We start from the raw sequence: 13,664 nt of genomic DNA, 5'->3' as shown, positions 1-13,664 counted from the left end.
ACTAAACTATGTAATAGTCAATGAAACATGAGGCTAAAAGGATTAAAAGGTTGAAAAGTATAGAGAATATGAGAGCTGACCAGCACGGAGTCTGGACGTGAGAGGGAGAAAAGCAGCAACAAAGAAAACCTCTGGCAAAGGAGGAGTCAGGAAATGGAGGTCTTTGACGACAGAGGGCCCTGAGCACAAGGTGTCTTCTAGAATCTTCACAGAATGGGAAGAGGGATCTGGAGAGATCGCTAGTGAGGCACTTCCACTGTCATCACCTCTCGCTTCTTCCTGGCTCCTTCCTTCAGTTTCCTCTCCTACCTGACTTCCAGCATCCAATATGGTACCACCTGCAATCCAGTTCCATAGGCCTCATTCCATTACAATCTTGCCAATTTTTCCAATCTCAGTAAATATAAGTATCAATTCTGCCCCTTCCTCCAAGTGTGTTGCTAAAGTCATTTAACTACTCTAAACTAGTTACAAAATGAAAACACCCAAAATGAAAATATAAAATGAGAATGCCGGAAAACCCATTTTATAATACATTAGTTGTTGACCCAAATATGGTGTCTTCATTAGATCTCCACTCCCACCTGATGCCCTATTTACCTTAAGAGGACAGAGGAGCATCCCAGGTGAACACCTAATATTTTCCTGTCCCATCAAAAGTTTGTGTCTTTAACTTTGGAGGAATGGGAGCAACTCCACTCCCTAGCAAGGCCCTGCCTCTTAGGCACATCATCTTACCAGACTCAGCTACATGCATTCCCTTTCTCATTCATGGACAATGCTCATGTCTATGTTACACTTCCAACTATAAAAAAAAGAAACTGCCACAAGCTCTCCTTGATCCTGCTTCCTCTTTACTTTTTCATAATTTGCTTTCTTTCATTGTCATATTTCTCAAAACCACAACAGGATAATCTATGAGAACTTTTATTCACTACTCATCCTCCTGCAACCTGACCCTCACACCAACCATTCTCTAATGACCTCTCCTGCCATATCCCTGCCCTATCCTCTCTTCCATTATAGACCCACATTTCCAACAGCAGGGACTCTACTACTCTTTCTTGCTGCAAGTATACTGCTCACTAACTGATTTCTTACTTTCCAGTTTTCCCTTAAAAATCATTTATCATCGTATAACCAGAGAGATACCTTCCTAAAACAAAGATCTAATGACATAAACTCACCCCCTACTGCCTGTTTATTGAAGATAAGCTTGATAGTCAGGGGAACTCCAAAATCTGATTATTTCAGCATCTTCTTCCACTATATATTGCAACGTATCTTATATACCAGACACAAATCCAAATATACACTGTTCTTTGACCATATGATATATTAACCTGCCTCTGTGCTTTGTTTATATTACTCTTGTATATTACTCTTCCACCACCAAAATCTTAGCTATCCTGCAAGGTTCAGGAGAAATATAGCTCTGCTTGTACCAACTCCCCTTTCTTTGCAAACCACTAATATCTTCCATCTTTGCACTCATGAAGGCCTACTACATATACATCTTATTATAGTGTTTATCCTTTTCATTTATACTAGATTTAACATGGATATGCTTATCGTCCCAGGAGATTAACGGTAAGATCCAAAAGAGCAAAACCTCATGTCATACTTTTTAATCCTTTCCCTTTCTAAAAATGCATCTTACATATAAGAATGCTCCATAAAGGTCTGGGATTTAAAAATTGAGGCAGAGTTAAATTAAAAAGTAGGAATAGAAGGAATAACTGAAATAAAATGGAGCAATCCTTTTGAACAATGAAAACTCCTCTCTACACTCACACACACTCACCTCTCTCTTGATGGATTTGACGGACAGGTGGTCAGACATCCACCTAGGTTGCAACTCTGCCTTTGTGCGCTGTGGACGCTTTCCCTATAGTTAGAAGTGAGGAAAAGAAAGGAAAAGACAGATTAGGGTGTTCTCAGCTACTGCTGCTGCTGCCGCCAGGAGAAAAGTGGCCTTTAAGGCACACAGGTGATGGCTTTACCTAAGATGAGAGCCAAAGGCATCCTCTGGTCAGTCAGTAAAAATGACTATTTCACTCCACAAGGTAACAAGCCAGTTTATTCTCTTAAAAAAAAACAAAACAAAAAACCCCTGATAGACACGAAGGGTCTCCTCTGTCAATCTTAAACACTGGCAGGAAACTCCCTTAACTGTTTAAACATTTAAAAAAAAATGTTTTGTTTCAAATTATTAAGGGAAAGCCATGTTTTACCACCTTCTGCTGAAGGGAAGGGTTCTGAGAGCATTATGAGCAGCTGGAGGTAGAACTCCCTTTAAAAGGCAGTTCAGTGGCAGTAGTGAGAAGTAAGAGGAGCTGCCCAGGCTGAGAACCAAATAGCAAGACAGAAGTGGGGAGAAAGACTCAGTGACTAGAAATCAGAGAGTTTGCCTGAGAAAATGAGAGCCTTGAGAAAATTTAAGAGCTTGAAGGCAATCACTAGAGTACACTTCAAGAAAGGGTTTTTTCTGTTTTTGTTTTTTCCCCCAAGAAAGTAGTTTTGCAAATTATCCAAGAGCAATTATCTAAGGTCAGTGTAAGTTCTGGAATTTTTGTGGAATAAGCCCCACAGCTTCACCACTGTGACCTGTATGGAGGTGGTCAGCAAAGGCTTTGCAGTTGAGTAATTCTGTGCCTTCAGTACCAGTATCAGCAATACCCAGGCTTGGTTTTGGCACCACTCAATCCAAAGTCTTGAGACTTGAAGAATCAGTGAGGTAAAGGCACAAAGCACAGAACAAAAAAAATAAAATTTAAAATAAAAAAGGTAACAACAAAATGGTGTGGCTTATACAACATAAAAACACTGCAAATCAACTGTGGTAGATTTAAAGAGAAGCTTTAGAAAGCACTCATGTTAGATTGACTAGGCCTCCGTACAAATGCAAGCAATCCAACTGTCACAGTCTTTTTCACAAAAGCTACCACAGGAATTTCCTCAAATACGTCTATAAGCAACTCCTTTATGAGCTTCAAGACCCCAAGAGGAAGAGCTCTTCAATTTTAAACAAATGTGAAAATTTACCATGGAACTCTCCAAAGTATTGTGGTAATTTACCGTATGAGCAGTGACAAAGGCCACTACCAACTTGACCCCAAACTTTGCCAAATCAGACAAAAGTTACTAATGTGCAAAGTGGTATTCTTGCTATAAAGGGTGAATTTGTTTCCCTACAACTTTATTAAATACTCTTGTGCGAATTATCTGTACTCTTAGTCAATTCATTTGTTAAAGATCTAGTATTTGTAAGCCATCTAAATATTACAGCTTATAACATTAGCAACAAATACTTTTACTAGGTTACATCCTCGTTTGAACCTTACCATAAAAGCTTAACTTTTATATAGTCAGAGCAGGCTTTCTGATTCTTTTATTATTTCAATGTTTAGGGGACTATTGCTACCTCTCAAGACTTACTTTATCTGTTTTAACTTTCTTTGGACTTGCATTTACTTTGGTGAGAAATATGGATGTAGTTTTCTACTGAAGTTATCAATTATCTACAGCCATAAACAGTGTGAAGGACCAAGTACCTATTGGTAACTAAGTACTATGCCAGGTACACTGACATGGTTTCTTTCGTTTAATTCCCATAAAAACTTCTGTGAAGTTAGAGCTTTCATTTTACTAATAAAAAGAAATTCAGAAAGGCACCTGGGTGACTCAGCCGGTTGAGTGTCCGATTCCTGATTTCAGCTCAGGTCATGATCTCAGAGTTGGGAGATTGAGTCCCCAGTCGGGCTCCCCCTGCTTAGCGAGAGTCTGCTTGTGTCTCTCCTTCTGCCCCTCCCCCAACACACTCTCTTGCTCTAAACAAGTAAATCTTTCTCTTTTTAAAGAAGTATTTATGCTCGTATTTTATTGGTTTCATAATATTTAATTCTGTAATTACTGTAACAAGTAAAACAGACACAAACAGGTTTGTAAAAACATTACAACTTACTATTGATGAACATGTACCTGAAATGTTCTATGCCAAGTTCAGCAAAGACTGTGAAGAGCTAATAAGTTTGTACTGCCTTAAGCACATCATTTATGATAAGCTGGTCTATTAAAATGAAGGTCCTGTCAAAATGCTTCCAATATACTGACTTAAGAAATAATACACAGGGCTAGTCCTCCAACTGCTCCTACCACTTCTACCTTATAATACTTGTAATTATACCTGTAATTTTGGAGGGAAAATTTTATTATCTTGGGATTTGGCTAAGGTTTCAATAAATCTCAATTTATCCTGATGAGTACTGATGTCTAAACTTACTCTTTCCTTGCAGGAACAGAGAGATCTTAACATATTTACATGACAAATAAAAATATGTATCTACTAACAGTTTTTTGCTTTTTCTTTCTTATCTACTCTGCACAACTCGAGTTAGTTTTACAGAATGGAAAATTTGTTTTGTTACTACTGTAAATGGGATTATTTTCAGTGATCTTTAAATGTCAGTATGCAGAAGAATCACCTGAAGAGTTTCTGCAGCCACATATTAACAGGTAAGACTTCTAACAATTCTGACAGAGTTTGGGAGTGGTACACTGGCAAGAATCTGAGCTTTTACAGTAAGTGTGCAAAGTGATTCTGATGTAGGCAGTCTAGTTACACAGCACTATTACTGACTTCTAACTGTTAGACTTCTAAGCAGATTCATCATATTCTTCCAGGTAAAATATCAGAGTATTTGAAGTATTAGAAAATATTCTAGTATCTTGCCTCTTACTCTTTTTGGCTGCATCTTTACATTGGATAAAACTTCCAAGACAATGTTATCAGTAGTATGAGCTTAGGTTTAACTGTGATGGGTTATGAATTATTCTTTTGGCTTTTACTTGTTAGGATTAAGGACTTGACATTTACTTTACCAAATGAAGACAGTATGTTTGTTTATGTGAGAACAGGAAGCTAAGATACCTGTATCTGAATGAGAAAGGGGAGCTACCTGTTTCTTTCTTCATTTTGGATACGTTTGGAAGTTATCTCTTCTTAAAGAATCAGAAAATTTACCTACGAATAAATCCAAATGATTCTGAAGCTCTTGATGGGATCCTTTTGTGACAACTCTTTCCCCCTAATTACTGGTCTGTTAAGATTTCTACTGCACAATTTAGATTATCTTATTTTTGTAATCAATACCTCATTTCAATGAGGTCTGCAAATTTAGAGCACTATACACCTTTGAAAATACCAAATCTGGGGCATCTGGGTGGCTCAGGTGGTTAAGTGACTGCCTTTGGCTCAGGTCATGGTCCTAGGGTCTTAGGGATCAAGCCCCATGTTGGGCTCCCTACTCATGAGGGGAGTCTGCTTCTCCCACTCCCTCTGCCCCTGCTCCTGTGCGTACTTTCTCTGTCTCTCTCACTTTCAAATAAATAAGTAACATTTAAAAAACAACAAAACAAAATACCAAATCTTCTATAATTATTATTATTTGGCTTGTAATTTCATTTTCTTCAGAATTATGCTTAAGGTGTACCTTATTTTTAAATTTATTCTTGTGCAAAGAATCAACCCTTGAATTTTTTTTGCATCAAAACCATCAGTTTTATGCTAATAAGCGCCCCCCCACCCCAGTTCACCTATTCAAAAAAACCTTAGGTTGCATACCACAGTAAAAAAGTAGGGGCACCTGGGTGGCTCAGTTGGTTAAGCATTGAACTCTTGATTTCAGCTCAGGTCATGATCTCAGGGTCCTGGGATGGAGCCTACATCAGGCTCCACACTCAGTGGGGAGCCTGCTTGGGATTTTTTCTCCCTGTCCCTTTGCCCTCTCCCCACACTTGGGCACAGTCTCTCTCTAAAATAAATAAATCAATCTTTAGGTTTAAGCGGATTGCGCATATGTCTTATAGATGATTTAATGTACCATATTAGTTTTATCAATAAAGTCATATACCATGTTATGCAAGTTAATTATAAAAACCGTCTCTATAAAATAGTTCCTTTAAGAAAATCAGACTATGTGTTTTGTTTCCTAGAAAAACTGGCATGGTGGGTTGCAGATCACAAAAACTTAAGTATAATTATAGTATATGGATTACATCTGCTAATGGGGAAATGCAGATTTTTTTTTTTTTTTGCTCACCCATGAAAATGTAATTCTTGAAGCACTATTTATGAGTCTACTATTAGAGTATTAGAGCATGGTGACTTTCTACAATTTGTCCATTCAAAGCATCAACCTACTTAAAAGTTGTAAGTATCACTGGATTCACAACAAATCAATAAAGCTCTTATTTTGTTTTTCCCTGGAACTGCAGCAATTAATTGATACTTTCTCTATAGATCTCATTGACAGGTGGTCAAATTTTTCTGTTTCTACTAACATGTGCATCAGAAGTATTAGAATTATTGAAATGAAATAAGTAAGTGAATGAAAATTGAGCATCCATCATAGAAAAGGCATTATATCAGGTGTTGTGGGGTTTCAAATGGTAAGACATGGTGCCTAATCCAAAAAGGCTTAAGCAACTCAAAATGGAATTAAGTAATGAGAAAACATGTTAAGGAAGAAAATCTTAAAATTGGGAGAAACAGGGGATAGCTTCTGGAGAGCAGTATTCAAATGGGTAAGGAAGTAGAGGGGGAAAGATGCTCAAAGAAGGCATGCACAAGTGTGTATACAGGTAAATATAGAACATGTAGTTTATGAAACTATCACGAGCTGAAGCTGGAGAAAGCAGCACACAGAGCTCACATGTGGAGCTGGCACTGGGACTAGAGAGACAAACAGTCTTCAGAGCTTGCTGTTTAGCGTGAGAGAGGACCTCCCCCCCCCGCCCCGCCCCACTCCCAAAGGCTGCATATATAGAGAAGTATGCACAGGCTGATAGAAGACATACCTGGGGGGTCCCGGACCATTTCCTGGGGAATGCTATGGGAGAAGGAAGGCTGGTTCCAGACTATGAAAAGCCTAAGTGCTAGAGAGTGGGGGAGACAGAGGATTTCATGGGTAAGGAGAATATCCACAGTGAAGGAGAGTGCGTAGCGTGAGGTCCCATTTTAACACTCTAGATGAGAGTGAAGGCTTGTACCACTTCCAGGAGACAGCAGAAATACACTCAAAAACTCTAATGAATCATCCTTAAATAATGCAGAGGAGAGGGATCAACCGTTTGCATACCTTCTGGGCAATCATATTGCAGATCTCAGGCAGGAAGTCCTCACTGAGGAGCTTATAGAGCTGCCGTTCTCGAAGGGAGGTCCTCTCCCGAAAACTCTCAGTGACCTGTCTCCATTCTTCTTCTGTTTGGCACAGGAGCCACCAAGTGCCTTGACCTGGCCCTTGGGACCCTAGTAATGAAAAGGATGGGTTCGTTAGATAAATCTCACTAGAACCTTTTTTCTTACTTACTCTCAATTTCAATTCTACCCTGGTTCATGATGAAAACGAAGGAATCCAAAAAAAGGATTTTAAGGTTCATAATATATAATTTTTGTTTTCCTGTTACTAACATCATTTATACCTAAAAATTAAGAATGCCTAATAGCAATACAACTATAACTACTGTGACCTTTGTAATTACAGATTTTAATATCCTAGAAATGCTTAAATACACTTACTTTTCAAATGGTTTTGATTTGTACTTCTGTGGAGTCTTCCTTGTCTCATTTCTGTTGACATACTGTAATGTGATACTACCTCCCTCCCAGTTTTATGCAATTTGGATTACAGAACTGAAATCTAGGTTAAGAAACCAATACACTCCCTTGTACAGCACTTTACATTAGAAAGATAACTCTTTGAGAAGCTGCTCATTCATCCAAGAGTTTGGTGCCCATTCCACTGTGCCAAGGTCAGAGGGCACAAGGGAAGATCTCCAGTTATCAATGAGACGGAGAGAGGGGTACAGGTGAAGTGTGACCAAGAAAGAACTGAACAAGGCTAACAAGAAGGCAATACTGCATTCATCGTAACTGCTTTGCAGGATTCTGGAAAGTGAACTGCCATCATGATATAAATTGATCATGTTTACTTAATCTTTTCTGAACTCTAACGGAAGTCATTACCATTTCTTGTCTGTGGTTCAGATGCCAAGGAGTTTTCTTCCTGCTTTTCACTGAAACACAGGAAAAGGAGACACCAATTAAAACAAAGACATGTTCAAAATAGTTCCGTGCTCTCCCGGCCAACCAAGTTAGACCCAATTAATGTAATACATGGAGGGTGTTTGTTTCAAGGGGATGATGTTTGGAGGAGGAATGACTCTACTGAGTAAAGCAAAATCAGGAGGTAGGTGTGTTGGTATAGAGAAGGAACCTAATTAAATGCTAACATCCTATGTAACAGGAAAATACTAGGTTTCATAACAGCTTTTTGGAAATCAAATAGAGGAGTTAAGTATTAACAGTTAAATAACCCCACTTCCCCCCAACTATGGGATTCTAATGTCCTCCTCCCTGATAAGGGCTATAATGAATTTAAGCCATACTTAATTTAACCTCCTATAAGGTAGCAGCTAAGAACACAGACTCTAATGTCAGACTGCCCCTACTGACACCTGCCTCTTACCATGTGACCTTGGAAAGTTAATTAACTTCCCTGTAAATGGGCTATAAATAATGCCTACCTACAGGGATGTTGAAGATTAAATTATTAAGTACAAAAGTGTTCAGCACACTAGTGTTAAGCATCATTGCTGTTTGTATCCCTGAATCATGTAGGTGATCTGGACTTCTGTTTGTTTTCAATGATCTATAGCAGTACTGTTCCACAGAATGTTCTGTGAGAATGAAAATGTCCTGACTGTCACTGTCCAACATGGCAGCTATGAACCACAGGTGGCTACTAAGTACTTGAAATGTGGTTGGTATGGCTGAGGAACTGAATGTTAAGTTTTATTTAATTAAAAAATATATAAATACTATACTGGATACAGAGCTCTACAGAATAAAATCACCAGTAGAGGGTAGTACAAGTCCACATATGCTGAAAATGATTCTATATTCCAATGCTAAGGCACCTTAATTGTTAGTACTTAACAGGGAAGTGGAGATGGGTCTAATAAAACAGCTTTCTAAACCTGTAAGAAAATGGAGATTGCTAACAAAATCCTGCAACAGATGTCAAGTGCACAGAACATGATTATAGGACACTTCTCACAAAATGGATAAGGAGGAAAGCCATACTCTGTCGTCAAATTTCTGGAAAGTTAAGTGAACACTGATTCTTAGATTTAAAAGGAAAAAAAAAAAATCAAATCCTGACTCATGTATTTATAATCTGATTCCTAGAAACCAATACTTCTTAGTAGTTAATAAGCAACAATAAGAAATCTGGCCTGCTTCTAGCATTTAGATTTAGTAGTTCTACAATTTAGAGGGAAGAAGTGGTTTGTGCTCTGTTACTAGAAATTTTAATATGACCTAACTTCCAGAAAGTATATTTACACACTATAGGCCATATCTTCAAAATTCCTTTTTTTTTTTTTTAAAAGATTTTATTTATTTGACAGAGACACACAGTGAGAGAGGGAAAACAAGTAGGGGGAGTGGGAGAGGGAGAAGCAGGCTTCCCACTGAGCAGGAAGCCCAATGCGGGGCTCCATCCCAGGACCCTGGGACCATGACCTGAGACAAAGGCAGATGCTTAACAACCCAGGCGCCCCTCAAAATTCTTGTATTAAGATTCATGTAGTGGAATTTCCTAAAAGATCATGCATAATGTATAAAATAAAATTTCCCAAATGTAACAGAATCTTTTTCATTGCTAAAGTTAAATATAAAATAGAGTATAAAATGTTTAAGATATTACCTATTCTTTACCATAGGAAATTTTACACTAAATTCTAAATACAATAAAGCAAATGTGCTACTAAATTCTGCTCATAGGGAAAGAATTAACTCTTAAACTTATATGTGATATATAATCCGATTAAAATGGTGATTATTAGTGAGGGTTAATCAGAATTAACTTGCTCTGTACTCCTATGAAAAAAATGTGTGATGCAACCAATTTTGGAAGTTAAAACATACTGAGCACTTTCTGTGGGTCATCACAGTTTTCAGTCTGTTACACTGACATATTCATTATCCTGTTCAATCTAATCCTTATTATTAGTAGTATCCCTATTGTCCCATAAAAGAATAGGCTTAGAGTAGGTCATGCAGATAGGGATTCCTGAGTGCACATTTAGTAATTTCATGAGGATTCAGACTCCAGTCTCTATCATCTAAGTCCCATATCCTTCCCATGGCACAAGGGAAAACCAGGGATGAAAGAACAAGTGAAATTAAGGTGCCCTGTAAGCATGCAGGTTTATGAGTGGCACAGACCAACATGAATGTCTTACTTCACTATAATTTCCTCCTGTAGTTTCTTCCGTTTTGGGGGTCTTCCTCTTCTTTTTCCTGTTTTCCCAGGAACAGCAGAGACATTTTTTTGTCCTTCACTTTCCCTAAGAAATAGTGTATTAAATCAAAATGTTTTGTAATAGAATTTATGCATTACATATGCTTTTTAAATTAGTAACTACAGTTTTTCTGGCCATGAGTTCATTATAAAGGATTAAATGCAGTGGTTACAGGGAAAGAGCAGAATGATTTCCTGTCTTCTCTTATTAGCATAAGAAAAACCGACATTTTACAATATTAAAATCTGAGTATAAACTAACACACTTCCCTAATAGTTAACGGCGCTCCCAGCAATAATGAAGCCAAAATAAAATAAGACAGCAGCATCATCCTGGGACACTGTGGAAACAAGGTCTCCTCAGTTAGGAAGGCTCACATTTCAGGCATTCTTTAAGGGCCTTCTAGTCCTATACTGATGCAGCAGATCATTAATTCCAGTAGAAAAAAAGGAGTCTTCAAGAACTTACTACAAAAGGACAACTGCCACCGTGAGTGACTACACAGCTGGTGACTTACTGTAGACAGTGGTCCGTGCTAAGGGCAAAAAGAACTCCTCAGGTACCTCAAATCAAGCACCTAATTTCCAAACAACAGGATCTTTCACCACTCTGATAGCAGAGCCTGCGTTATGAATTTTTTTATTTTTGTATGAAATAACTCCTTGCCAACTCTTGACAGGCATGCTGTTGTATCTAATTCCTTCGTAAGAAAAAAAATTTGTGCTGCAAAATTCTGGTATATTTTTGTACAGTAACTATCACAACCCTGACCTCAAAGATTGTACCTGCTCAACGAGAGTTCTCCATTGGATTTTCCTTGCACCGGGTCCTCCTTATACATTCGTGTTCCATAGAAATACCAATAGAGTGCCCCTGAATTGTCTTCGCCCAATGGTTCCACACGGAGACTGTCTGCATCCAAACCCTTGGTAGAAGAATAGGGAAAAAAGGTTTGGGGAAACAGGAAACAAAACAAAACAGGAGAAAACTAAAATGAGGATCCAAAATTTATAGTCATATGTACCTCATATTTTAAAATGCCTAAGCATCTTAGGCAGCGTTCAATCAGGGCACATGAAACAGAGAAAATGGGAAGATGGTACCTTCCTTGAAGAGCAGGATATGGAAATATTTCAAATACTTCCCATCCCCATCATTGCCCGCATTTCACCAACAAAACAAAACAAGAAACAAAAAGGAATTTTGAGGAACATATTATATATTTGGTTTGGACTTATGTGTGCATCAACAAAAGGAAAGACAATTACAATGGAGTAGAATCCAATGTTGTAAAAGCTTTGCCCCACGAGAATCTCTATTATAGCACCACTGTAACCTACAGTAACCTCTTATTCTAGCTGAGATCCAGCAATATAGCTCCCAAATTTACTGCAGGGTCTGACCTATTTTGGCCTTTCCACTGCTATTCAAGAACTTGAATTCTCAGCAAAGACTGTGCTTAAATTGCACAATGATTTTATACCTTGTCCATGAGAGGGCTGAACTGAGAAATCATCAACACGTTTCATCATTTCTGACTGAACAGGATTAGACACTGACCTCCTTATGAGTAAAAAGCAACAGTCCACACCCTCCCTCTGAGACAGACTTCTAAAAGACACAACAGTAGAATCAGAGGGAAGATATCTACATTTTCCTTCTCCAACACATATTTTGTAATGCATGAGTATGTACGTATGTATATACAGGGATGTATATATACATGTCGGATGAAGTCATTATAGTTTTCAATATATGTATATATATACATATATATGTGTGTATATATAATATATATATACACACACACACACATATATGTATAAATCACATGTTGGATGAATTCATAGACCTTAGGAAATAAAATTCGGTGGCTAATTTAGTTGCAATTTTGGCCCATGACAGGGAGAATAAATAGGTGCCTCTGACTGTTCCTTTGTCAGCTGGAACTCAGCCATGTAAAGAAAGAAAACCAAACTAGAAATTAAACCAAGATAACACACAATCATCTATCTAAATGTATGGCTTGGAATCCTCTGGCTACAGTGGTCATTGTATACATTTTTATTGTCAATGAATTCTGGCTTTTCTTGTTATCTTCAGATTTTATATCCTGATTGCTGGCCTTCTTTTTGCTCTAGGAAAAGGGCTTATTAGTTAAGCACCTTGAGAAGATCGAAGACATCATCTGCATCTAGCCGATAATCACAGAGGCGGTGCAGGATTTCCACACGAGTACGAAGGGGCAGGTCTTGGAAACTGGCTTCTCTCAAAGGGTTAGGCTTCCCTTCTTCAAGCTCCCAGCGGTAGTTAATGATGTCCTCTAGGTAGCTGTGGAATGTCTGAGGCCTAAACAAATGGCCCCAAACACAAAAATACATTAATATAAAATACAGAGGATGAGTGGGAAAAGTGGAAAGAACTGGTAGTTTAACAGCTGACAAATCTTAAACACAAAGCAGGAAATAAAAAAGCAATAATAGAAAGGGTCTGAAAGCCCCTACTGAAGTTCAATGCTACTGTACTATCTACTTGGATGAAATGCTGTCAAATTCCAAAGATGATAAATATGTTAAGAGAGTTTCTTACAGAATAGATTGCTTTACTTTAAACCACAAACAGCATATTCTGGTCATATATAAAAGTTTTAATAACCAATGGTATAGATTGTGAAACTAAGGCAAGTCTTACCTTTGCCTATGCAATTAGAGACTATACGGTTTGAATGGATAGCAGTTCAAAACTAGGTCCACAATGTTTGCTCAGCCTAATTAATTATATTTCAGGTTAAGAATTAAAGGTCAAAAAAAGTTGTCTAGATTACAAGCAGCTACTTCAATATGAAACTATAATCTAAATTCTGTTACATAATCTTTAAGATTTGTTAAAAAAAATACTGTATTCTTGGGGCGCCTGGGTGGCTCAGTGGGTTAAGCCTCTGCCTTTGGCTAAGGTCATGGTCTCAGGGTCTTGGGATCGAGCCCCGAGTCGGGCTCTTTGCTCAGCGGGGAGCCTGCTTCCCCCCTCTCTCTGCCTGCCTCTCTGCCTATTTGTGCTCTCTCTGTCAAAAACAAACAAAAAAAAAACTGTATTCTAAATTTTGAAGATTTTTTTCTACAGGGAACATTTTTTTTTTAAAAGATTTTATCTATTTACCTGACAGAGATCACAAGTAGGCAGAGAGGCAGGCAGAGAGAGAGGAGGAAGCGTGCTTCCCGCTGAGCAGAGAGCCCGATGTGGGGCTCGATTCCAGGACCCTGGGACCACGACCTGAGCCGAAGGCAGAGGCCCAACCC

The 13,664-nt window shown here is 38.3% G+C and overlaps 1 protein-coding gene across 3 annotated transcripts in view; it reads right to left on the bottom strand.

Moving 5' to 3' along the window:
- The window catches only part of CECR2 (CECR2 histone acetyl-lysine reader), a 175,280-nt gene that overhangs the window by 28,572 nt on the left and 133,044 nt on the right, over window positions 1-13,664 (bottom strand). For 2 of the 3 annotated variants that reach the window (XM_080812082.1, XM_080812083.1), the window contains exons 3-7: window positions 12,534-12,717; window positions 11,154-11,293; window positions 10,309-10,413; window positions 8,027-8,076; window positions 7,140-7,309 (exon numbers count right to left, since the gene is read on the bottom strand). In XM_080812082.1, the coding sequence (XP_080668208.1) occupies window positions 7,140-7,309; window positions 8,027-8,076; window positions 10,309-10,413; window positions 11,154-11,293; window positions 12,534-12,717 (649 nt within the window). Of the gene's footprint in view, window positions 1-1,804; window positions 1,889-7,139; window positions 7,310-8,026; window positions 8,077-10,308; window positions 10,414-11,153; window positions 11,294-12,533; window positions 12,718-13,664 lie in introns of all 3 variants that reach the window. The other variant, XM_080812081.1, reaches the window with a different exon arrangement.

Source organism: Martes martes (assembly GCF_963455335.1).
Source record: "Martes martes genome assembly, chromosome: 8".
Taxonomy (NCBI): Eukaryota; Metazoa; Chordata; class Mammalia; order Carnivora; family Mustelidae; genus Martes; species Martes martes.
This window is presented reverse-complemented; position numbering and strand designations above follow the sequence as displayed.